Genomic DNA, 26,322 nt, shown 5'->3' with positions numbered 1-26,322 from the left:
TTTCACAACTGCCTGAAGGGTCAAAGCCCAATATTTTCTTTATCCACTTTGCCACCTTCACCTCTCCACCACCTCAAGCTGATCCCGTTAAACCAGAGCTCACTCACTGCCCTCAACTCTCCCAAATCCACTCCCTGCAGTTCTGATGTTTTCCCCAAAGGAAGGAACAGGTTTTTAAGGCACAGGACAGCAGATGCACAGTTAAGGTAGGATCAACGCCAACTTCTCCCAGTGCTGGCTGAGTTGGGAGCTCCTGGACACCACGGGTTTGCAAACTCCTGACTCAAAAGGCGCTCAAGTGAATTCACACAGTGGTTTTAGGTCTTTCAAGGCATGGATGGGTAAAGAAAATAGACAAGGCATCAACGTGAAACCTGATCAACATGGTAGGATCTGCTTTTTGGAGGAGGGAGAGGAGAAGGAACAGCAAGGGAGAGGGGGAAACTTCCCAGAGCAGGTTCCAAAGTGTAAACTTGAACTTGTGATTTTTATTGGAACAGTCAGGATTGTTACCCATCACCGCAAGAGGAATTAAGATTTCATTGGGTTTTGTTTTTAAAACCGGTAAACCGATTTCTCTCTAAAAAAATAAAAATCTCTGGTCTTTTAAGGTCACTTCAGCTGCATTTTTAAAGTGGCTTTTTTTTTTTTTTCATGGAATGATGGAAGTTGAAACCCTCGTGTTCAGCCTTTGAAGAAGGCCTAAGGCTGAACCCAAGAGGTTTTAAGTCAAGTCCTTTTTGTCTTATGCCTTCCAAAGCTTTTAGATGGTGGACTTCGAGAAGGACACACGCAGGTGATGGTTCTCACCCAGGTCATGGTTATGGAGGTCAATGAGGGACTGGATGGCCTCTTCCACAGAGCCCATCTGGATCAGAGCCATCTTACGGTCCTTCCTGACAAGACAGAAGGTTAATCAGGATCAGCACCACCTTCTGCTGAGCTTCCCCAACATGACACAGTGTTTTCTGATCTAACACTCAAGGCCAGCAGGAAATTAACTGCCCAGGGAACTGCAGTATCCTTTCTTTTTACATGGAAGCGCCTCTCTCCATCAAAAATATGTGTATCCAAAGAGCTGCTTTGGTTTTCAAGCCATAGCATGCACTTAATCCAGGGTTCTCCTGAATTCTTTACTGCAGAGAACCAAATACTGCATCAGTGACAGTTCCACTCACCTGAGCCTGAGTTGGAAATCCCTCAGAACAAAGTATTTCTAACCCTTTTCATACTGAAAAGCCCAGGGTAAGGACAGGATGCAAGACAAAACACTTACTGGAAGAATTTGAATCCTTTGACCACCCCACTGTTGCTTGAAAACAACATCTTAAGGTCTTCTTCAGTTACTGAAGGTCTGAAACAGAAGGTTTTCCAATCAAATGTATGCTGACAGGCTAAATTCACCTCTAGAAACAAAGTCTCATCAGAGCCTTTCCTAAATTCTCTACCAGCAGCTTCTTGAACTGGCAAGGCTGAGAGAACAACGGGAACAGGGGCAAGCTCTCCCCCTGCTTGCCCCATAAAGCTGCTGTATTCACTCTGCCACTACATTTGCAGCCCGTTTTATACCCAGCTACAGAGGAACTCTCCAGGATACTTACGGAATGTTGGACAGATGAAGAGTGGCAGAAGGAGGAAAGATGTTCTGGAAATTTTTGGAGCCTGGTTTCTTGAAACGATGTAGAGGAGAATTCCCAAAGTCCTTTGTCAGGCCGTGGGTTTCCTGCCCCTCACGGGGGAGCTGGACTGTCTGGTGCTTGGACAGGGTGATACGGATGGGCTTCCCGTGGAGCTTCTGCCCATTTAAATGGCTCATGGCTGCAATGGTTAAAGACAGCGCTGACTGCAACAGGTTTCACTCAGCTACACCCATTTCATTCTGGTTCTTCCCCATGCAGACACTACATCCTCGAGGAGCTGCAGGACAAACACTGGTACTCTGCTTTCCTGCATTGTCTGGTCCATTTTCCCTCTGGGTTTGCTCCCCCAAATCAAGCACACCTCTCTCCAGAGCCTGCACTATGTATGCAAGCAAGCACACGGACACATTCAGGTTCAGGTTTGGAGGAAGAGAAAGGGACTGATATTAAAGCTTTAATTCCCCATTAGGCCTCTTACTGCCAACAGTCTGATACTGCTCAAGCTTGCTTACCAAGCTGGGCCTGGTTTCCATCAGTCATCTGAACGAGGGCATTCTCTTTCTTCTTAAATAAAATCTTCACCCTCTGCACATCACCATAGACTCCTTCAATAAGTGAGGAAAGAAGAAGAATCTTTAGGTAGGGAAAAAAACCCATGAAGTCTTTTTAACTTAATATTAGCTAATCAATCCAACAGCAAAAACATTCATTCACAACCATGGTTACTTATTCTGCTCTAGTTAAGGAAAATTCTTATATAGCAGAATAATAATGGAACAATACATTAAAGAAAAGACACTGGGTTTCAGCAAAAAAGCAAAACTCTTACTGCCAGAAGACTGGACAATTTAGCATGCTATCACCATTTAAAACTCTTCTAAAAGGCATGCAAAGCAATAACCCATGCATAACTGAACATAAACCAAAAGGCAAACTAAATTAAATAGCAAACTTAAGTAAACCAATATAAAATAAATAAAAAAACAAATAAAAATTATGCATTCAAACCCAAAAATAAAGCAAACTACAAACTGTACATTTCTGAAAACAAAAAAAAAAAAAAGTAAATCTCAACTAAATGAAAAAATAAAAAACCAAGGTAATAAAAAGTGTGAATAATAACATACCGAAAAGAATAAAGAGGCATTGGGGTGTAACTCTCTTTAGAGAACAGCAGAGCAAGGCAGCGGAGGGACAGGGAAGAGGTAAGGAATCGAAGGGGAGAGCGAGGTTGCACAAATCGTCCACAACGAGGAAGGGCAGAGTCCCCGCAGGAAATGGCGAAATTGGTTGATGGATGATGAAGTTTTCAAGATGGTTAATATTGAAGGGCAGGTTGGTTTCCGAAGAGCAGGGTTTATGGTTTTTGGTTTGGTTTGTGTTTGTTGGGTGTTTTGTTGGGTTTTTTGTTTGGAAGGGGAATGTTTTTTATTGTTTTGTTTCAAGCAACAACAGGAAGCAGAAGTACCGTGCAGTCAGTTGGCAAAGAAATTCCGGATCAGGGGAAGAAAAAAAATTCAGGGATGGGGAGAAAAGAAAAAAAGTAGCAAAAAACACAGGTCAGTAAATACATAAGGAAATATGTAGTGTTCCATCAGTCAGATTTATAGAATTCTACATACAATAACTCGTTTACAGAAACAGTTAATAGGTTTTACCTAGTGGAACACAACGATAAAGAAAAGGCATTTTTACTTAAGATATACAAAGAGGTAAGAGACAGTATCACAACTGAGTGACTTCCACAGGCTTCAATAGTCAATTCCACTGCAACGGGATTCCCTAAAACTGGATTTAAAAGTAGCTGCTCCAACTGGAAGAATTTCTTAGGGGAAATGACTTCACAGCTCAGGTCAAACCCGGCTGCATTTGCTGCTTTAGGACCAGTGACTGCAGAAGTGCTCCACGCTGTGCAGTCCAATTCACTGCCTTTACGGCAAGAGATGCCTCTGGGTGAGCAGCTGTACCACTACAAAACCCCTCAAAGGTCTGCTAAAAGCTTTTGCTCCATAAGAACTCGGTACTTGGTTTGCAACAGGCCTCCAAGGCTTGAGCTCACCATGTAGAAACCCCAAACTGCTGCTATGCAGGCAGCTGGAAAGGGCAGGACAAACATCTCTGCTCCTAGCACTTTGTATTCCAAGTCAAGCCAGTGCAAGCGGAGGCACACAACTTCTTCCACTCATCGTGGAAAGGAAAAAGGGAGTTAACTTCAGTTTCCACAGTTCCAAATCAGGGAAAACCCACCTTTGTTATGGCAGAGCAGTCACTCCAGAGAAATACTGTCTCTTAACTAACCAGTTGTGGCACAGGTAAGTTTCTACAACACTGATTATACAGGCAATGGAAAAAAAGTTTCATGTCTGTTAGTTCACAGCTTCAGTACAAGTATCAAAGTCTCTCTAGCCCAAAGATAAGCTGGATGGATAGTGAAGAGCTCACCAAAAACCACAAGGCATGAAATAACTGCTCTCTCCTACTTCAGCAAGAACTGTGTGCACCGTTCAGACACTGCTCAGAGCTGAGAACTCGTGCAAGTTTAACAGGTCCAGCACAGCCCTTGGGCCTGCCACTGCCACCCAGGCTACCAAATCCTCCCAAGAACCACACTCCTGACAGCGCTGGTTGAGATTAATGTCACCAGCTCTTAACGTTTGGGACTTCTGTTTGACCAGCAAGTCACGGGAGCGAGGCAGCAGTGACACCTCCTGGGATGGCAGAGGAGTTCCTAGGTAGAAGAGCAACTCATCCAAACCAAAGCTGTATCCCAGTCCCTGCCATTATTTCATGCCCTGGAGAAAACAGTAATGACAGATAAAAAGAGCAGTCTGAAAATATTGAGTCAATTGGTTCATCTCATCACGAGTTAAAACACTTTGATCATTCATCACATCCAGGCTTTCCCTTTGATGCAAAAGAGGTTTTGTGGTTACTCTGACATCACCGGTAAGTTTGAGAGCTTTGCCAAGTAGCATTAACTTGTGTGCACAGTCCCACCAGTTAAAGGGGTTTGCAGCAGAGACTCTACTGCACACACTAGAAGATTCTACACTTTCAATCCAACAAAGAGCCAAAAGCTGACTGAAAAGTCCAAGATACCCACATCAGATTCTCTTGTGCTGCTGTCTTTCGTGAAAGATTTTTTTGTTCAAATATTATTTGCTGTATTTTTAAAGAAATCCAAATATTTCAACTCACTAGGTTAGGTAGAATTGAAAATGTAAACTGTGAGCTGTTAAGGGGTTTAGCTAAGGAAAAACTTCCAGGAATCTTGGAAAGGGAAAATGTGCAAGCACATGGCAGAGGAAATACTGCACAGGTACAAGGTCAAGCTGGCAGGCATCCAGACACTACACAGAAAGAGCAAAGGTCAGAACAAAGTCTCTCTGTAGTTCTGAATTAATGTATTAAATACTAGAACATGCCAAGGAACAGAAAAGCATGGACATGACTATTCTGTGACCCAAATGACACTACTCCATGGGAATGGCAGGGAGACTCCAAATAAAAGAGGGAGGAAGGGACAGGCATTGTAGTCTTTATGGAATGAGAGCAGGCAGGCAGCATCCTTGGCTTTGAACCAAAGAAGAGCAAGGTTTTAATTTGAGATGGACTTTCTCATTTCCCTTCAGCAACTAGAGTACTGATCTGCTTTGAGTTTGAGAGCTGGCAGAGCACAGCAGCTGCTTTTCTAGTTTTGCCATTTCCTTTAGGTTATGGCAGCATTTCACTTTCAATGACTTTCAGCACAATCTGTGTTCAGAAAGTGAAAGCAGAGGTAATAGAAGGAGGAAAAAAAGAAGAGTAAAGTTAGGACTCCACTAACCTCAGGATTCAGACTGCTAACCAGCAGCACACAGTTCCCTGCCCCAGTGAGGCCGGGAATGGCAATCCGTCCTGCTGCAGCCGCTGCAGCTGCTGGGATAGCCAAAGGAGCTAGTGCTCCATGAACACTTGGAACTGTCAGGCCTGGAAATTAAAGAATATTAACCAGTAAAGAAATTAACAGCACGTACTCTAGTGTATTTGCTGCACCAGAAGGGAGAACAGCACCTTCTGGAACATGCAAGTCATAATTCGAACCACGGTGACCGTGTATGCTAAGAGCAAGAGGAGCCTCCAATTCTGGTGCTGCAGGAAATGGCATGGTTTGTAATGGGATTTGCTCTTGCAGTGCCTGGTGCTTAACGGGTGCCTCAGCACTGTCTGGTAGACTACAATGTGCTGCATGTCTCACAAGAAGCGGAATCAGCACAAAGCCTCAGCTCTGCTGGTGCAGGAAAGTTATCGCACACAGTGCATTTGGAAGGGTCTTTCCAACCAGTGCATGCCAACACACTTTGTTCTTTAACCATGCATCTAACAGTAGGTGTTAGCTGGTGGTAGGCTACCACCAGCTCATCTCTTCAGGAATGGAGAAGCATTAGTTTTATTCACAGGCATTTCTAGGCTGCTCACAGTAACTGCTGGCACCTCCCTGCATTAGCCCTCCAAAGGGCAGAGCTTTGGAGCTCAAGAAACACCACTGGCAATCAATATAAACCCTCCTCCCCATGGCACAGGATAACCCCCCAACAGGGTATTAATAAAACATTAAACAGTTCCACCCTTCGATCTGTGCTGCTTTGTCCTAAGCAAGGAAATTCCATCTATTTCCAAGGAAGTCAACAGAGTTTGGTCTGCGATGAAAACCAAAGCAGACCTTGTTTAGTCTGGCAATGCAGTGAGTGGGGTCAGCACCTAAACCCCAAGCCTTGAACCTCAGGCACTTGGCTACTTCTGCAAGTAGTAGTAATCTGTTACCTGCAGGATGAGCTGCAAACTGCCAGTGCAGCTCCAACAGTGCGGGTCATATGGGTCATGTTTAAACAACGGCTTTACTCCAATTATTTAGGGAAAAATGGACAAGGATTCCTTGCTTTTGACCACATCTATGGCTGTCAAAGTGAGCTCAAGCCTCTGTAATAGGAGGAGTAAACTCAAAACACTTCATCCTCCTCTCCATCTCCCCCAGTTGTTTTAACTACTGCCTTTACTGACTCCCCCATCCCGCTCCCCATTTCCCTCTTTGCCCTAGGATACTCCCTAGCCAGAGGTACTGCATCTGCATTCTTAGTTGAGGTTACTTACTGAAACACCATTTCCCTCTATGCCCAAGTGCCAGCGTTTAGAACTGACATCCCTAACCCCCCAAAATACGGCTACTTAGCTTTAAATCATCAAGATGATTCAGCAACAGAGAATCTATATAAAATTTCAACTTACGAAATACAGTACCTGCAGCCTGAGGAATTGCAAAGGCAGGAGGAAAGCCAGTTCCTGCATATGGAGAAGGAGAGATTATTCCTGGGGCACCTGGGAAAGATATACACATTATACAAAACACCCAATAGCAAGAAAGCCTTTAGACTTAGCTGGAATGTCTTGATCTAGCCTTCAACTTATGCATTTAGTTGAAAGCTACACTCTAAACCAAGCAGGAATTCAAAAATGCCTCTAATGGAACACTGAGCTTCAAGACACTACAAGAATGATTCCTCCTTCCTCTCCCTTTGCTGTTAACCAGGCTACAAGCCAATAGCTCCTGTAAGTGCCTACCCACCCCAGTTTTCCAAGTGCAGGTGACACCACCCCAAGTTCATACTGTTGGCAAAGCAGCAGATGGCACCAGAAGCCCAGATAGCTGCAAAGCCTCAACCAGTCCTCACCCGAATGGAGAACAGCTTCCAAAGCAGCAGCAAGCCACAAGGGCCTACAAGTACTTTGCACTACTCTGATTCAGTGGTTTCCAAGTTTTCCTCCTTAAGTCATATTCTACAATTCTGTATGACTCAAAAGAATCACAGAATGGTTTGGATTGGAAAGGACCTTAAGATCACCCAGTTCCAACCCCTGCCATGGGCAGGGACTCCTTACCCTAAGACCATAATACACCCAGGTTACATCCCTTCCCCTTCCCCAGCTGCCACATGCATCGGTTCTGTGCCCACTGCAAGAGTTCTTACCAAAAGCAGCTGCCATGGTCTGATCAAGAGGGGGCTGGCTGTCCCCAGAAGGTAGGTCCGGTCGTGTGTAATCTCTGCTCTTATCATTATTGTATTTTACATTGAGACTTGTGAGCTTTGAGAAATCTATGCGCAGCGTGCAGCAGGCATTGTAGATGTTCTGTCCATCTAAAGACTGCAAGGAAACAAACCTTTCCTTACCCAACATGCATTTACACAGAAGGTGTTACAACATCCCAGGTACCAGGGCTCTGATGGGACTTCTACAGGTATCCCCCACTCTGTGTGGAGAAAGCACCACTTCACCCCCCTCCAACTTCAGGCTTCACCCATTAGCTGCACCACTCCTGCTCATGGGGAATGCTCACATAAACCTTGTGATCCCCCCTGCCCCAGCACCCCAAAACACTCCTAATATTGATCCTAAACTAATAAAAGCAAACCTAAAAGTGAAAATAGTTCAGGTACTGGCACTGCAAGCACACTACTCACCAGTTTGGCATGCTGAGCGCTCACTGGGTCAGCATATTGCAACAGGGCCTGGAACTGGTGGTTCTTTGTGAATGTGATGATTTTCAAGACTGTACCAAACTTGGAGAAAATCTGTAAGAGAATATTTGCATCTCTTGTTAGCTCCTTTCCAGCGCGCTCATCTCCTATTGATCTCCATCAGCAGAGGCACAAACAACAAAAAGTTGCTCCTTCTCCTTGTCAGCTTTCCAACTTCAAAATGTAAGGCTTTAAACTATACTTGTATCATGGCATCAGACTAGAAAAAACACCAGGGGGACCCAGCTGTCTCCTTAAAGTGTTTGTTAGGAACTATTACACAGGAAGGCTCATATACACCTTCCCAAACTGAAGCTTTTCCAAGCATCCTCAGAGCTGCTTCAACACAGTCAAGCTTGCATTTTAACACAGAGATGAAGTTCAGCAACTGCAACAGGAACTTGCCAAATAAGCTCCTGCCCAACGACCTCCAGGCACAGCACCGGTTTCCCCCTACCCTTGCAGACAGGCATGAGGCAGCTACTTCTGCTAACCCCCAAGCAGAACCTGAAGAGCCATCCTGAAAACAGAACTGTTTGTCCCTTGCACTGTAGCAGACTCTAATCCAAGGAAAATGGACCAGCAATCAAATCTCGGGACATTAAAGTCTGGCCAGACCAGAAGCAAAACCAGAGCAATCTCATGTAGGTGCTGGGGTCTCCAGGAGACTTTTGGCAGCTGCGTTCAGAGCTTTTATCAGAGATAAACCCACATCCTGTTAGAACACAGACATGGCAAACACAACCCCTCCTTCCAGGACCACCTTCAAGAAGGTGTGGTGCCAGGTTTTACCTGATGCAGAACATCCAGAGCGACAGGATAGAAGAGATTCTCCACAATGATCCTCAGGACAGGGCTCTGGCCAGCCATGGCCATTCCTGCATCCACGGCTGCGGCAGCAGCCGGCAGGGCCAGGCTCCCCGGCGGCGCCAAGTTCACTGCTTGCAGAGCTGCCTGAGCACGCTGCAGAAGCAGACACTGTTTTAGACACACACTTGTGCTTGCACAACAGACACATGCAGCTTTCCTTCAGCTTCCTGTCTGCAGACTGGTAGACCTCATCAGTGAGCACAACACAGAGAGCAGTTTATGGCTCCTAAGGCTGGGAATGTACTGACTTTGGCACATTTTAAACATGGGCAGTGCAGACCATCCCCATCAGTAAGAGCAATGTGAAAACACTAACTCAATAAAATAGCAGTAGTGTAAGTACTATTTTAAGTACTTTCTAAGGCTAGAACCTTGCTCAGTATCTACTGATGCAGCAGAATTGTTCCACTGTTCAGGAAAAGGGAAAGCTAGGTTCTTCTGGGGTGAAGCTCCATCTCCAGAATGCTACAGAAGCTGACAGGACTGAGTAAGATTGATTCCCATCTGTACTGAGATCCAGAAGCAAGAACTGGCTGGGAATTTACTCCCTGTAGAGTCCCTCTTGCTCACACAACACTGATGCTTTTGCTGCCCTGCATCAGGTGCTGGCTGTTAGATGCACCCACAAGTAGCCTCTTCACCAGGACAGCATTTAGATGCTCTGCTCCTGATGAAACTCAGCCTGAAAAGTGAGAGGAAGCAAACTGGGTGTACTGGGTAGCCACCCTGATAAGGAGCCACAAGTAACTTGAACTTCTTTCCAGTGTTCCTGTCCTGAAAGGCTGCCAAAAGCAGCTGAGTCAAAACAGGGAACTTCTAACCCTTTGCACAGCAGATCTTGCACATAAACTCCAGACAGCCCAGACAAAGCCTGAGGAACTGCTGTGTTCCTGTGCTGCCTGCCTCAACACCAGTGCTTCCCAGCAACAGGCTGCTCTCTGCTGCACACTCCAGTTCTGCCCTGTCAGAGCTTCACTTCATATAAATCTTGAAGACATTAAGTAAGTCTTCGGATCTGTACTCTGTTATTGTTTCTACCTAAAGGATGCTAAGCCACTTTCTATCTCCTATTCACTTTGCGTCTTCTTCCCTGACATAAAGCAAGATTTAGCAGCTCATTTAAGAGTCTGCTGAGACTTTGGATAAAAGCTGTTATAAGAGACTTTGCTCTTTGATTGTTAAACCAAATCTTAAAGCCCTCCCAGGCCTGCCCCAGCAACACAACTCAAACCAGTGCCTGAGAAGCGTCTCTCCCTCCCACCAGTACGACAACGTAAAGAACAACAACTAACAGCTTGGTTTGCAGAGTTGTCTGTCTTCAGCTCCTTGTGGTTAGAGAACTGAATGTAGATGGGCTGGCTCCGGAGGACTGGAGTGACAGTGGTGTAGTAGTTCACCATGGTGTTGGCCGCTTCCTCCGTGTTCATTTCTATGAAAGCCTGTGCAGAAGTGAAACCCAACAGACACATCAGAGTCAGCACGAACTTGGCAACAGCATCACGCTATGGCTGCCTTTAGGAGGAGTTTCCAGTTGAACGGCAACTGGATTTGATTTCACAACTGCATTTCCATGCAGGTTTCTGTATGCAGGATTAAGAATTGACTGTACTAAGATCAAGTGAGCATCTTCGCTGTCCAGAGTGATTTAATGTAATGTTTCAGCCTCATCCTAAGATCTCCATGCTACATATATTTAGGAAAGTGACAGAAGTGTCTGCAGGAACACAAGCAGCCAGCAGTCATCCAGATTCTTAACACCTGTCATTTAAACAACTCCCCATACTTCTCTAAGCAGCAGCAAGCCCACCCACTGCTCTGTGACTTTATAGTCTTCTACTTCAGAAAAGCCTAAGGGATTGTGGCAAGTCACTCCATTAAGTACTTACATATAATCACAGCAGGTGATATATCAGAGGCACATTTTCATAATTAATATTAAAGACAGAGTATTTTAAGAGATTATTAAAGCTGGCTTTGCCTTTTTACTCCTTCATTTGCAGGACAATTTTAGCTACCAAATTAGCGCACACCTTCTGCATTACCCAAGAGTGGTTTGGCTTTACCCACCTCATTCATTGTACCCGTAAAGGTGTCCTTAATATGCAAAGTTACACTGGTGGTTACTCAACTGTCAAAGCAGCTTGAGTGAAAGAGGCCAACTCATGTCACTGCTGTCCAAATAATTTACCTGCTCTGCAATTCAGAAACCAGGCACAACGCTGATTATAGGAGACAACATGCAATTATGGACTTAGCTCCCTGCACAGCCTGAAAATAGTATTTTCTACAGCTCATGGGATAATCACAGAAAAGTCAAGTAATAGCATGCAGATGTTATTGACTCCTAATAGTTGACAGTTGTTTAAACAACTTGGGCCTGGTTTACAGATGACAAACTCATCAAGCCTTTGCCACAAGCCCCGCCTGCAATTACAGAGACAATACCTGATTTTTGCCTTTCAACATGAGAAGATTGGTGACCTTGCCAAAAGGTAAGCCCAAGGAGATGACCTCTGCCTCCGTGACATCACTGGGGAGCTTACGGACATGGATTACTCGGGATGGGACTCCAGCACTTCTATCACCTTTGAATTTTTTGATGTCGTTTCCATTAGCTGGAAAAACAAAAGAGTTACCCAAAACTTCAGAGCTTCTCACATCCAGTCTGTGCTCCCCATCCGTTATTGCTCTCTTACAGAGAAATTCCACAGTCTAATTCCACTAGAATCCAAAGACACATGGTTTTACTTCACTCCCTGACCCCCCCCAATTGACACGTTGCAAGTGACGTTGCTGAGTGCCACTGCAATAGAATCAAGCCTCCAGTGGCCATTTCACATCTTGTTTACAGCACAGACCCACCCCTCTGTGTAGGGCTGAGCCTCTGATGCTACAGCACTGTTCAGATCCTTTTCACTTGGTCTGGCATCCTTAGCAATGAAGCTGTTCGAAAGGGACATCTTAAAGCAAGTGATACTCTTAAATACAACCCAAACTGTCCTTTTGGGTCAGCTGGACTGTCCACAGGGCAAAGGCTGCTGCAGCACAGCACCAGAGCTGGCCCAGTGTGGCAGGGAGGCCACAGGCACGACATGAAGGTAGCTCCAAGACAGGCAATTCAAGGCATGGACAATCAACTCTGGACTGAGCACCCACAGATACTGTCTTGGGTGGGATTCCTGACCTCTCCATAGGGTCACGCTCCCAAAGGGCAGCAAACTATTCCATACAGCCAAAAAAACCCTAGAAAAATTCAACTGTGCTTTAAGTTTAGAGCAAAACCTGCATGTTTTAATTCTGTAAAACCATTTTAGCAACTGGTCTGCCCCAATTTTCTTCAGTCCACTAAAACTCATCCAGGTATAGGGCAGGTTATTATTACTATTCAGCACTGTTCTACAAAGGCCTAGGAAACACCAAAACTAAAGAGGTTTTAAACCCCAGACCTCCTCCTAGTACCTGCAACGCTTATAAACTGCTGTTCTTTTTTTAGAGGCAACATTACCTGCAGAAGAATTGTTGTCGTTCATGATAAAGGGTCCGTTAGTAACACAAGTAGGGAAAAGCTCGTCAGCTCCCCGCTGGAAAAGAAAAGATGAAAGGTAAACTGAGAGCATTTCTACTGAGTTCTATTCACGTCCTCCTAAAGCAGAACAATTGAGCCTAAGCTGTAGAGAAGCTGTAGTGTAAGTGAAAACATACTGAGAGTGGGCAGTGAACCTCACCTCCATAAATTAAATATAAGTAAGATCCAATTTAGTAATTGAGTAGCACTATCCAGTATCTTTCTGCTAAGCATTAGGGATCTTCAGAGCTGAAGCATCACTGAACTGTCCAAAGCCACTAAATGCACTGACATACACCAGGAGGATGGGAATGCACAGAACAGTCCCACACGTGAGGAAGAGCAAACCAAACAGGCCCCCTGGCATCCACTGAGGGCACAGGAGGGTTACCAGGAGCAAGGACATCTTAAGCAAAAGAGAAGTTACCAGAAGCTGGCCAAAACTGTTAGTGCGTGACTTGGCCATTATGGACTACTTCTAATCTCCAGTGACCAGCAGAAGATGCAACTACAAGAAACAGATGTGATCTCTTCCCTTCCCTACCCCAAGAAAGGGCAGAGCAGGAATGTAACATTACTGGCAAAAAGCTACTTTTCAGATTTCACAGCAAAAATGGGTCCACATTTAACAATTTGGATTCTAGTAGAGAACAGACTGTCCCTGGTTTGGTATCCTGTAGCCACAATGCCCAGAACAGCAGCACCATCAAGTCTCAGAAAGCACATGTAGGTCCACAGGCACTAAACCTTCAGACTCCCATCCTCTGCTACCCTGCACCTCAGGCTTTGCTCCACATCAGCATCAACGTGGCTACTGGCAAAACCAAACCCCATAAGTAGCACAGCATATCCCAACATCTGGATTCTGTGACTTTGCTCCCTGCAGCCCTGTGGAGGGAGAAAACATCTGACAAAGCAATTCTAAACCAGACTGTTCCTACTAGGATCAGACAACAGCTCCTGGTACTGCAGAGCTTTAGAAATACGTTTGCTCCAGGTTTTTTAGGAGCTGTAGGTGTAATTCCATCTGCTCACACAAAAGTCACTCAGCCCAACTGCCTCCAAGCCACCCCACATTAGTCTAACCCAAGCAGGGGCTATGAAAAACACTACTAAGATTACAAATCACTTCCTAGCACAATGGATTCTTATATACATAACACAGCTTCAAATCAGGATGGCTTCATTACACAAAATGACCTCAAATCCCACTGTAACCTGTGAGCAAAAACAGTAATACAGATGCAACCCGAAGAAGCATTTTCCAACAATTCTCTACATTACTCTTGCAGAGAAATGCCACAAAGGCTTTCACTAGCAGAAAAAAGAACAGAGCTCATGCCTGCCTCGTTTAGCCCCCCCCCCATCTTGATGGAAACGTGCCCTGCTTCACCCTGTGGCTACCAGACACTCCATCACCCACCATGCCCTAGATGTGGCAGCACCTGCAGAAACACTATCTGTGTGACAACAGCAGCTCCCCGCTCCCTTCCCTGCACACAGGCAGAAGTAGGTCACACAAGAGCCCCAGCTCACTGCAGAGCAGACACAGCATTTGTGCTTTCAAACCCTGTGTTTCTCGTTAGACTACTCACTGCTGGCTCTTCAAACGACAGGCTCAAGGACTTTGATCTCTCGAATCCAAGGAATTAGGGCCAGGTTCCAACCCGTGGTTCGTGCGCTGCTGCTGGTCACCTGCAGCACTGGCCAGGTTCCACCTAGGCTGTGGGCACCAGGGAGGTCATTCCCTCCTGACATGGTGCAGGAATTGGGAATAGGCCTTTTTACAGCTCTTCTAATTAGCACTTGGATTCCCCAAGCTACTTTGGGAGGCTATTCCCTGTGATCCCAGCCTTTTGATGACTCAAGCTCATGCATAAATCCACAGGTAAAGGAAAAAAAGCCCAGCACTTTACTGTAAAAACACTCCTGTGCCTTGAGCTCCTGCAGCCACACTGGGCATGGCTTTACCCTGGGGCCTGGGATACAACTGGCAGCTATTTACAAGCACCAGCCAGCAGCAGACAAAAGCCCTCCCAATGCAGACAAGTGTTTACTGGCCTCATGAAACCCCTCACATGAGGCCTTAATGGGCCCTGAACTGTAAGAAAAAGGGTTCCTGAATAGCAGCTTGTACATTTGTGAGCACAGAGAACTCCAGCACTCCCAGTAGGAAACAATGCATCTGTGCAGGGGCAGCCCCTGCAATCCACCCCGGCAACACCAGGAGAACAAGCCACATATTTAGCTCTCATAGAGGCAACACCAGGAAACTATAAACTGGAAAAACAAACACTTGTATTATTATGGAAAGAAATTTCAATTCCCTGAATTTCACTTTCCTGATGACTTGTTCAATAACAACATTTTCTCCCATATTGCAATCTTTACCTGCAGGGCACACGGACAAAGAATGCTTCTGGCTGCTGGGTTCCACATGTTCGTGCTGCTTTAATGAAAGAGCCATTTCAATCCACTCCCCTCTTATCTTGGAGACAGTCTCCACTGCCTACTACACCCAGAGCCAGGAGGCAGAGGGGGACGATTGTTCCACATCAAAAGCAGCAGCAGGCAATTTGTAAGCTTCCCAGCTGGAAGTACGTGCAAGCGAAGAGGGAAGGCTACAGCAACTGGAAAACTACTATTATTCCAAGGACTCTTCTCTACACAAGGAAGTTCACAGGCAGTACATGCAGAACTCTGTAGTTATAACCAAACTCTTCCACACAGGCTTCCTTTGAAGCAATCGCTTTTCTAGGGTAGCCTTACCACGCACTGAGGAGTAACACTGAGCACAGGGTGCTGCCAAACCTCCTCCAGCCACAGGATGCTGCATCAAGGACTCTTCAGCAGTGTTTGTTCCTCCTCTGCTGCTCTTGGAGCTTATCTCTGATAACCCCAAGAAATATCTAGGGAGGACCCAAAGCCAGCCTGGTTCTTGGAAAAGGTTTGGAAGAGTTTTCCCACCACCACCATATCCATTGGGTGTCCTGACTGATACTGTTTTATTCAGCTTTAAAACAGAGGTACTGTTTTGTTCAGGTTTAAAACCACACAAACAGCAAGTAAACGGCTGTGTGGGTGCTCGGCAGCTCGCCAGCACCAACCCACACCTCCACCCCTCTACCTCCTTCAGTTGTGACTACCATGGGGAGACCCAACCGTGCAGCAACAACTCAAGACAGCTCTTCAGATCCTCAAGTCCCCATCCCTGCTCACAAGAGGCATGGATTCCCGTTGATCTTTGTTGAGCCAATTCTGTTGCAGCAGCAACAGTGTGCTCACAGCAACGGCAGCCTTCACTTGAAGAAACAAATCCCTTCCTGGTCATAAGAAACAACCCCCACTCTGCAGCTCCTCCCCAGGCTGCTCCCACCACAGAATCACCAGGTAGAACCTGGCCTGGGAGCGTTTCTATGACAGCAGCCTTCTTTGTCTGCACTCCTGGCTATGAAAGCTCTACTGCTCAAGCTGCATTCATTTACTCCCAACACCCCTGCTCCGGGTAGTTTTGCCATCAACGATTTAGTTCCCTTTTCTGAGTTTAAGGCAAGGTAGATTTCAAATAGTTCCTGTTTTTCTGAGTTAACTTTGAGGAACTTTGATCTTTTTGCTTTAGTTTTAACCAAGCTTTCCCAGCTTAAAAAGCAACTCTCAACTGTCCCATTGAAGCCACAGATTGTCACAGCTTCTGCCAGCACACCTATACATGCTACAGCTGCCTCATGTAATCCTTGATCATGGGAAGGAAGATAGCAAGAGCCAAACCCAGGTGCTGCAGGAAACCCCTGGCTCACGAGGAGGCCTGCAAAGAGCAGCAGCACTCCCAGCCCTGACTGCAGAGCTGCTCTAGTGATGAGCAACAGCAGTATCCCTCCTGGTGCAGAAGGTAGATGTAGCTGGTGTACAGGCATCACCTAAAAGGCACTTCCAGGAAGCAAAGCACCTTGAAAATCCCCCTCTAGGAAGAAACCAATAAAAATCTGGACTGTTGGAAGTCCTTGGTTTGCTTAAGTTTGGACAAAAACCCTGTCAAGTCTCATGGCAGAGCACACCAGCATCCTTCTTCCACTTCATTTTGCCCTAAGTTTGTATGATGATTTTAGAACCAGTAAAAGGCCACCAAAACATTCTGCACAAATGACACTGGGGTCATGGTGAAGCTCACACCGACCCTTTGCTTTGATGAAAGAAGCAAAAACCATCGTGTCTTTGAGCTCAGAAAGAACAGAGTGCTGCTGAGGTATGCTCCGAGGGCTCGTATGAGCTCAGCTCCAGAGGAATGTGCTCCATGCTGCAGTGCTCAGCTCCAGTCGGTTTGCAAAGGAACTAAGAAGAGAAATCCAGGCTGGTGACATCATCATTCACACTCATGTTACACTCCAGCTTTTCTTGCTGAGAGATTCAAGAGCTAGGAAGGAAACTAACCTTAAACCACTCAAAGGATGCCAGCTTTCCTTGTCTTCCCCACAAGATTGGCTTCCAGGAAGGCTCCCTTGTGTTACCCCCTGTCCCACCTCTTGCTGCCAACACTCCTGAGTCATGTAAAGGTAGAGCAGCATGAAGAACATTCCCATTTGGGTCACAAACAGCACACCAACTGCATCCTCCTTTGGTCCCAGTAAAGCTGGAAATGTCTGATAACACAAGGGAGCCTCAAGACCCTGCACCAAATGAGACACTGCAGGATGCTGCTGTCCATTTTCAGTGTCACTTGAACTCTTGCTACCAAACAGCTTACACAACCTGATCTGAACCTACAGTTTTGGGGGGGTGGAGGGGGAAATAACAATTTCATTCATCAAATAGCTTGTGGCTCATTTTTATGTACCAATTCAAATAGAGCAACCCCTGCAGCATTTGTCAGATTAAATCCAACCCCGTAGCTGGTATATTCCATCCATGGAATCATCAATCTGCAGTGGAGGCATCAGCCTGTCCAGTAGGCCTTCAGTAAGTCCTTTTTTAACTACACTGTTTAGCTGGGGCCAAGCAATGTTACCTACCACTTACAGCCTCTGAAGTTGTTCTTGCCTGCACAAGATTGAGTCCGATACCTTTCCCAAAGAGCCAGCAAGGCAGAATTCCCACCGAGATTCCCAATAGCATACTTGGCTACACACACACACCTTTGAAACCAGGTCAGTCGGTCAGAGCACTGCAAAGTATTCAGTGCTCAGGAAAAGTGTCCCACCAAGTGTACTGCCCCAATAGCTGGTACCATTTCTAGTGTACACAGATGGGGCTGTGAGTGCAGACACTGGAAGCTCAGGCATTACATGAAAGCAATTGCTCACACAGCCCAGAGTGAGGTTGTGCAATAAGGTGCATTACCAGCTCCTCAACCCACTCACCCCAGCAGCCCCTCCCTGACTTTCTTTCTCAGTCTTTGCTACTATGGAGACACCCAGTAAAACAAACCTGCCCTTTGAGCAAACAAAAGGTGTGGCCATTTCAAAGAGCCCCAAATTCCTGAGCTCCAAGGGCTGCAGCAATGCAGTCACGCTGGCTTTGCAGGGCAATCCACACCCAGGCTTTATGAGGTTCTGTTCCCAAGCTGTAACTTAACTGCTCCTCAACCTTGAGCTTTTACATCCTGCAGCTGAGCAGACAGGTCATTGGTGAAGCACAGGACAAACACTATCACAAAGCAATGCCACTGGGTGAGTCACGCTGAGAAAATGGAACCTGTGAAAGAACATTTTGTGTCTAAATCTGGAGCAGAGCAAACTGAACATGCAGGTTTAGAAGAAACTACTAATTCAATCTCCTCTAAATTGCCGTTGTGTAATAATGGCACCTGCTGTGGCAATCATGGAGCCATCATTGCACTGGGATTACCAGCACATACGTGCTGAACTAAGCAGAGTATTCAATGAGTTCTCGTATTAAGCCATACCAGAATTACATAGGATTGGAACTGAAATCATGCTTACTCTCCTTGCTGGTGTAAGGTGGCAGCAAATGTGGCACTGGCACTACCTGAAACGAGTGGCAGTGACTCAGGGCCCAGACTATCCCATGTTTATGGGATTAAAGTTGAATAAATTCACGTGTGTACAGTATTTTGCTATTTGTTTGAATCATCACAGATTGAGGGCAAAGGAGACCTGAGGTTAAACCCAAATATTTTCTACAACCATTTCATCAACTGATTGTTTTCTACAGTCTCACACAGGTTCCTTTTCACCTACAAGAGTCCAGCTCCTTTCCTTTCCAAGTGCAAGGAACTTGAGGTGGCTCCCACATGAAAACCTGGGTTACATGTGATGGAGAAACTGCTTTGCACAGCTCAAAGAGCTGCTAAGCCTGTGGCAGTGATCTCACCTCACCCAGCAGCTTCAGCTCCTGGTAACACAGATGTAGCCATGCATCAGAACCCATCACAGGACAGGTACCTGTACATTACAGGTGCATCAAACCCTATACAACAGGAACACAGATCGCATGAAGCTCTTTATCAAACCTGGCTGACGTGGCATTGCCAAAGGACACCACCATCCATGCACCCTGCTACCAACATGTGGCTTACACGTGTGATCACGCCTGTTAGAGCAGCCACAAGAGCCAGCTTGTTGCAGCCTCGAAGCAAAGCCATAGGAGGGGACTGGAATTTCCTCACAACATTCTTGGCCTGCTGCCTGAAGCCATAATTACTGTTCCCATGGCAAAGATCCTGGCTTGATCACAAATGACTTCTATGCAGCCAGCCCGTACCACACTCCAGCAAGCCCTGCTTTAAAAATTAACTTCTCAAATGCCACCAAAGTGGGTGCTCTTTGTTTCTGGAAGCATCAGCTTTCAAAAAAAAACAAACCCAGAATGTTCAACTTCACCAAGAAACTACAAGATTACTCTGAGACTTTTCCAATCACTGAAACAGTTTAACTTAATAATGATGTACCATAGTTCCTACTCTTTTTAGTAACCAGTGCTGTTTGGAGACCGTTAGAGCCTGAGGAGGTAGTTGTACGCAGGCAAAATAAAGACAGGAAAAGGAGATCCAGAGGAATCTTGATCAAATTACTGAGAAGAGTCCACTGCACGGTCAGACATAGTACCCTGGAGTTCAAACACAGTGCCTCCATCTTAAGGTCATACTTCCTCTTCAGGCAGCAATGACAGTATGGGAAGAAACAAGTCCTAACTCGTGTGTTTCAAACGTGTAGAACATTCCAGAAGGCTGTGCATTAAGAGCCCCACAGCAGCATTGTAATGAGCTTCCTAAACTAATTCACACACTTGAAAGTGAGGAGGAGCCTGTGGACTAGGCTAAACGTGAAGCCCAGGAACCTGGTTCAGAAGCAGAGCACCAGGCAGTACAGTGCTGAGCAGCAAGCCTGAGAACATCTAGGAACTTCTTAAGGTAGGGTTTGCTCCGCATCACAGGCGCTTTTCCTACCTGAAAAGTCTCAAACTTTGGGACATTCCTTTATGAAGCCAGAGATGACAAAACTACAGCTCTGGAGCATTACATTTTCAGACAGTTCTAAAGAACATCTGCTTGTGAAGGTGAAGCAGCAGTTAATCCTTGAAGTGATGCCCCAGGGAGCAAGCAAATGCTGGTGGATGGACAGAGCTCCATCGCTGTAGTTATGTTGGCAAAGACAAGGCAAAATGCTTCTGCGGCATCATGGAAACCTTCTTCTGCAGTGCCTTCAAACTACTTCTTGGCAAACCCAAGCGAGGCAGGTTGAAGGAGAAGCACCACAAAAGCAACAACAACATTTCAGAGGCTGTAGCCAATGAAGTTTTACACTTACCACAGATTTAACTATAAGAAGTGACTGACACAGCTTTTGCAGAGATGCCTGTAGCTCTCTGTGCAGGAGCCCTGCAGGCAGGGGATCTCCAGTGACACAGGAGCGTGGGGAAGCTGTAAGGGAAGCCTTTCCTTTGCTCCTATAGCTGTGCACAAAAAGGGTTCTGACTTAACTGAGCAAATCTATGACACGTAAAACACATTACACCCCAGCATTAAAGAGCGTTCTGCCGCATGAGCTACATGGTTTATTCAGTGACTTACTCCAACATCATCAGGTAACATGGCAATGTCAAAAATCGTTTTAAAACTTACCTTTATCCCAATTATTCAACTTTCCTTCTGTTTCTGCCACTCTAAATTTTGATTCAACTTTCTCAAGACTCACCTTGTCTGACTGCACAAAACCCTCAGTTTTGATGCCTGCTTTGGTCCCACTACTGGCCATCCCCACGTTACAACTGCCATGGTCATGGTTACAGCTCTGGCTGTGTGAGGAGCAGAAGCCCTTGGATGCAATTGCTCCCAGCCCTCAGTTTAGACACTGTATGCACTAGGGACTGCAACCACCCCACAGATGGGAGTGATGAGCTGCGCAATCCCACATCCGGAAGCTTGAAGATTCACCAAGAAGACAATTACAGCTTCAGAAGCTTCCTGGTGAAGTTGAGTTGTGTAAAACCACTTCTTAAAGCTGCAGAAACCTAAAGCTACAAATTACCCAGTTAAAACCAACTGAGTGGACTCTTACCTAGATTAATCAGTTTACTAGGAGATCAAACTGTTCTGTAGGTCAAGGGATGACATACTCCACCTTTTACAATAGCTCTTAAGTATTAACCAACCTCATTGCCCAGGCTGAAGCCTTCCCTCCTCCTCCAATGTCAAACTGAGCTCCTCACAGCAGAACCAGACACTATCATGGCACTACAATTAACTCCAATTTCAGATTCTCATATGAGGAGAAGTGAGAATAACCTCCCCCTGTAGCTATTAAACCAAGCCCCCTTCATGCATTTGATGCCCCTCACACCCTGAAGCACCAAACCATGCTTATGCTTAACAGCAGTGACATAGAGTTTTGCACTTCCAGCACAAAAACCTATTTGCTGTTTAGGAGCAAGTTCTCTAATGCTCCTTCTTCACTTATGTAGACCTAACAGAGCTCACCTCTACTCCAGCCACCTCACCAGCCTATTCCAAGTCACCACACTGCTCAGTTCATAATGGAGATGCTAACACCACACAAGTCAGGCCACTAAAGAAGCCAAAGGCCAACATTCACACACACTATTTAACAAAAGGAACTCGAGGGCTGAACTTACTGTAATCCTGATCCCAGAGCATTAGCTCCAATGGTCAGGAAGGAACAAGAAACCCCTTTAATGCAGGAGTGTGTGTGCCAGTCTATCCCGCACATTCCAGTTGACCATTTCACAGGCCCCAGCTTTTATCCTGGAACACAACAGCCTGTTACTAAGCACTGCAGATAAGGAGGCTCCTGTCAGCACTTTGAGTTTCAGGGCTAAGTCTGCACTTTCAAAACCTGAGACTAGAAGGATGAAGGTCATATTTACTGTACTCACAAGAGATAAAAACCAACAGCTAAACACTATGGGGGGGGAGGTTGGGGAAGAAGGATTTTTGACATACAACTAAACAGGAATTCACATAAACAAAGGAAATCGAGTTCTCAAAAGGCCCAATTTCTCCATTGAGAAGCAATGCCTAGCACACAAATAACAAGCATGGCTTGACATTTAGAAGGGGAAAGGGCTGTTTCTAAATGCAATAAAGTTCTTTTCTGACAGTTGATAATCAATGTCCAAATGCCAAGAGCTAAATGCTGAGCCATAATAAAAGTTTCAATGTGCATGAAACTAAATTACCTTCTGGTTGCAACCAATTTACATGGCACCAGAAATAACCCTTTAAAGCTGAAGGATCTACATTTGGTGAGGCTAAAACAAGGTCAGATGCTGAGCAGTGTAAAAAGAGAGAAAAAGTGAGAAGTGCCTACCTTTGTACCAACTGTTAAATCTTGGACAATGCTGTAGAAAAAAGAAAGAAAAGGATTAAAAAAGTTAGATAGGTTTGCCACAAATATCCAGCATAGTTTACAGCAGTAAGAAAAAAAAGCAAGTCAAAAGTGCACAGTTGTCTTTGCAAGTGAGCCAAGGACAGTTTATACAAAGGAAAATTATTAGATGGTGATGGTGGAGACCCAAGACCCAGCAGTGCTAGAAACCCACAGCTCTTCCCCTCCCTAGCATGGGGCTTGCTCCTTGTGCAAGGGCTCACAGGGGCTAAGAGCAAACCCCGCAGGTACCTCACTTCCAACACCACCTCTGACCAAGCAAGAGTCAACTCCATTCAAAGTATTCACTTCTACAGTTCTTAATCCCTGGTTTGTAAAGGGGAAGCCTCCAAGGAGGCTCTGGAGCAAAATCCTTGCGTCGGGAGTGAGACTAAAGGGGTGCAGGAGAGATGTGGGCAGCTCCCAGGCTGGGGTTTGCCTGTACAGTACACAACATTCCTCTATCAATTCCTTTCTACTTGGAAAAACAAACAGTATTTTCCCTAACACAAATCTCAAGGAAAAAAACAACCAACCCAAACCCAAGCAGTTATTCAACTCTACCATAAGCACTTAAACCTCCTACAATGAGACTTCCTGATTAACTAACATGATAAACAGCACAGTTGTACCTCAGGCACCTCACACCAGCAAGCACACACATGGACCTAGAGCAGCTTCTTTCCCAATGGCATCAGAATGCCTTGGCTATAGCTTGCTGTGCAGTATCTGGGTAACGTCCCAGAGTATTCCAGCACCTACACGTTACTTCTCATTACAAGAGCGCTCCAGGATTCCAGTTTTACCCTTGCACTGAAGATCATGAATATACGTTTTTAACAAACTCCAAACCACCGTAAAGCAGCAACAGATAACAGAGCAGAAATGACCATTTTAAACTGACATATATGCAGCACTGACTGGTTCAGTGCAGTAACTGCACTGTTAACTGCAGAAACAGCCTGGTTCAACTCCTGCCTTCCCAAAAGCTGACCGTGACTTCAGAGTACAGGATCCAGGAGCAGTTAATAGACCCGCAGCAACTCTAAAGGAACATGGCAGAGCAGCAGCAGGCAGGGCAGCCCTTCCTAAACCAGCAACGTGAAGCCTGAAGTACTTCAGAACAAGCCTACAAAGGGATTTAAGGCAGAGAGAACTCGCATTTCCTGGTCCTTCCTGCCCTACCCGCCTGCACCAACTTCTCAGGCCATTAAATACTGCTCCGTGTTGAGTCACTCCCATCTCCCCAGCTCCACAAACACGCCGTCACACCAGTTCAAGCCAGCTCAGCTCCTCGGACTTCCTCCTCCAACCCAACCTGCCATGTCATCATAACCCAGCGCTTTGGAGCTGGAGCTGTGGCCACGAAGCCACGCGATAGTTTCTTTTCCCTTTTCTTCCTTCCCCCCCCCACCTCCACTCCAAGCCAACTCCTTCAAGACGGCTCCGTGCGAGGAGAGCGCCGGGATCCATGGAGCACAGATGGGGTTTGGTGCACTGGGAAGGCCAGAGGGAACGAGCTAATCAAACCCATCTGCAGAGAGCACTTTAAAGCATCATGTTATACCAACGAGAATGACTCCGAGTACACGTTTCTCGAGTGAAAACGCAGCGAGTTTCACAGCTTTATGAAAGCAGCAGTATTTCCAGCACAGCAGAAGAGCAACAGGGAATCTCCCGAGTTTCCCAAACTCTCCAACTTACCCCCGAGCAGTTTCTCTCACTTCCTGTTCCTCCTGTGGGCCTCTCACACAGGAAATGTTTTACATAAAAGTACTCTTAACAGGGGACAGCGTTTCCAACTCTCCAGCAGGAAGAGCTGGTTGATTTGCCAAGTATTATCAATTCCTGGAATACTGGAATACCGTGGAAGTCCATTTGATAACAAATGACCACATGGAACAAGCAGCAACAGTATGGAAGAAGTCTGACTCCAGAAATGTGCAACATACTTCCCATTCAACCCCCAATCCCCACCCCAATAAATTATTACCTCTTAAGCTTCATTCTCTTTCCTCTATCAACCTTAAGCAGCGGATTAAAGCCTTTTTCAGTTCCAAAAGAACTGGCAATATCCCCTATCCAAAAAGAGGTATTTTTGCATTGAATTCCTACACAACGAGGGGAAAACAAAAATCCAGCAGCACCAAGAAAACCTCGAGGTGATTTTCCAAAGCAGCGTTTTTCCTCTTGTTAACTCCTTGTGTGTTTGACCAAAGCAGTTTACTCAGGCGGGCTCAACTGAAAAGCACAGTATTAGTTTGAGGAGGAGATGGAAGCAACCAGGGGACAGGGAGGGAGGCAAAGACCTAAAACCACCTTCAGAAACAGCTTTTAGAGGTTCAACAGCCTCCACGGGGGAACCCGATCCAAGATAACGGGGTGGTTAAGGCTCAGATGATACTAAACCGTCTCCATTCAAATACCAACTGCTTTAACACACACAGTAAGCCAGCCTTCCTCAGAACTACGCTGAAGCCAGCTGGTAACCAACCGGGTTTGCCATTAGAACGCCTGATCTGACACGCTGGAACTTTATTTTTGAGGCCCAACGTGGTGAGCAAAGCAGCAGGGCAAGGCCTGGAGTGTGAAATCTGCAACAGACACGGCTTTTATGGGCTTTGAGATGGAAAAACCACGGAGACGCCACTTTTTCAACACAAGGAAAAAACGCAGCCATGTGACTGCGCCTGATTCTCACCACCCCAGTGTTCAGAGGCAAAAAAAAAGCGAGGAGGCACCCATTTGGGCTTCCTGTGCTTAAGGCTCTGAAAACAAACCGCTTAACTCGGGGTGGGGAGTCAGGAGTACTTTAACCGCAAGAATCAGCTCACTCAAACTAAAGATACCAAGAGGAAGATGGAGCCCTCGTTTGGGACGGAGTTGCCATCAGTTTACTTGCGAGACACCCGGGGAGGTGGTGGTGAAAGGGTGGAAGAGCCGCGCTCTGTTGGAGCGGCAAGAGCCCAACAGGCACAGGCTGGGTCTTCAGGAGCGGGGGCAGCGGGACCGCAGGTCTGGGCTCGTCCCGCGCTACCAGGTATAGCCGCGGTGGAGGCTCCTCCCGGGGCCGCTCTTAACAGCGAACCCAGACAAAAGGACCGAGGCCCCCGTCAGGTGCGACCGCTCCCGGATCCCCCCCCCCCGCGGGGCCGCCACGGAGGCAGCCGCCGGGCCGGGCCCGGCTTCACCGCAGCCTCACACCCACACCGGGCTGCAACCGCTCCCCGCGCCCAACCCCGGTAGGGACGAGGCAGCGAAACCCAACCGGGCCCCCCCACCCCGGCCGAGAGGCGGACACGAGGCGGCGGTTGAGCCGGAGGCTGGGGGGGAGGGAGCGCACGAGGCGGCGGGGATCGGGACCATTCGAGCTCCCAGCACAGGCGAAGGGATCCGGGAGAGCCGCGTCCCGCACCGCTGGGCACCGCCACCGCGCTCTCCCCGTCCCGCCCCGCTGCCGCCCGGCCGCACCCTCGGCGCCCCCCCCCCCGCCTCGCCTCAGGGGGCGCCCCAGCCCCCGGCGTGGGGCCCGCACCTTCCCCCCCTCCTCCGCACCCCGGCTGGGCTCCGGCAGCGCCGCTCGCCGTCCCCGGCGTGGTGCGGGCCGGGCCGAGGCCCGGCGCGGCGGGGACTCACCCGTCCATTGCACACGCAGGAGACCCGTCGGGAACGGGGCGGAGGCGCCGGAATAGCAGGAACGAGCCCAACCGCTCCGTGTTATAGACTCACAAAATGGCGGCGGCGCCCGGCCCGCCTCACCCGCGCCAGCGCCCCATTGGCTACCGCCGGTGTCATCTTGATAGCAGGGGCGGGGAGCGCCCGCCTCCCACGGTTGGCGCGCTGTCGCCATTCGC

General features: G+C 47.0%; 1 protein-coding gene across 8 annotated transcripts; it reads right to left on the bottom strand.

Annotated features, from left to right (window-relative positions):
• Positions 1–468: 468 nt before the first annotated feature.
• Positions 469–26,253, bottom strand: PTBP1 (polypyrimidine tract binding protein 1). Of its 8 annotated transcripts, none has more exons than XM_061356097.1 (15): positions 26,105–26,250; positions 22,412–22,442; positions 12,570–12,645; positions 11,510–11,679; positions 10,357–10,503; positions 8,987–9,157; positions 8,138–8,248; positions 7,646–7,820; positions 6,906–6,995; positions 5,467–5,609; positions 2,768–2,801; positions 2,153–2,245; positions 1,602–1,818; positions 1,277–1,354; positions 469–896 (listed from the first exon to the last, which is right to left on the bottom strand). In XM_061356097.1, exons 1-15 carry the CDS (start codon positions 26,110–26,112, stop codon positions 764–766), a joined length of 1,677 nt encoding a protein of 558 aa, XP_061212081.1. In that variant the 5' UTR covers positions 26,113–26,250; the 3' UTR covers positions 469–763. The 8 variants fall into 8 exon arrangements, with proteins under 8 accessions (XP_061212081.1, XP_061212083.1, XP_061212082.1 ...); XM_061356099.1 differs by having other exon boundaries at positions 6,906–6,959; XM_061356098.1 differs by having other exon boundaries at positions 6,918–6,995; positions 26,105–26,249.
• Positions 26,254–26,322: the final 69 nt, after the last annotated feature.

The sequence above is a fragment of the Neopsephotus bourkii genome, unplaced genomic scaffold, assembly GCF_033783945.1.
Source record: "Neopsephotus bourkii isolate Nb327-2 ecotype Australia unplaced genomic scaffold, CSIRO-AGI_Nbou_v1 NB_838, whole genome shotgun sequence".
Classification (NCBI taxonomy): Eukaryota; Metazoa; Chordata; class Aves; order Psittaciformes; family Psittacidae; genus Neopsephotus; species Neopsephotus bourkii.
This window is presented reverse-complemented; position numbering and strand designations above follow the sequence as displayed.

Coding starts and splice junctions, on each gene's coding strand:
- PTBP1 (XM_061356097.1), bottom strand. Junction 8,249..8,986: donor CTCTGGATGTTCTGCATCAG/GTAAAACCTGGC, acceptor ATTCTCTTACAG/ATTTTCTCCAAGTTTGGTAC. Junction 6,996..7,645: donor GACCATGGCAGCTGCTTTTG/GTAAGAACTCTT, acceptor TATCTTTCCCAG/GTGCCCCAGGAATAATCTCT.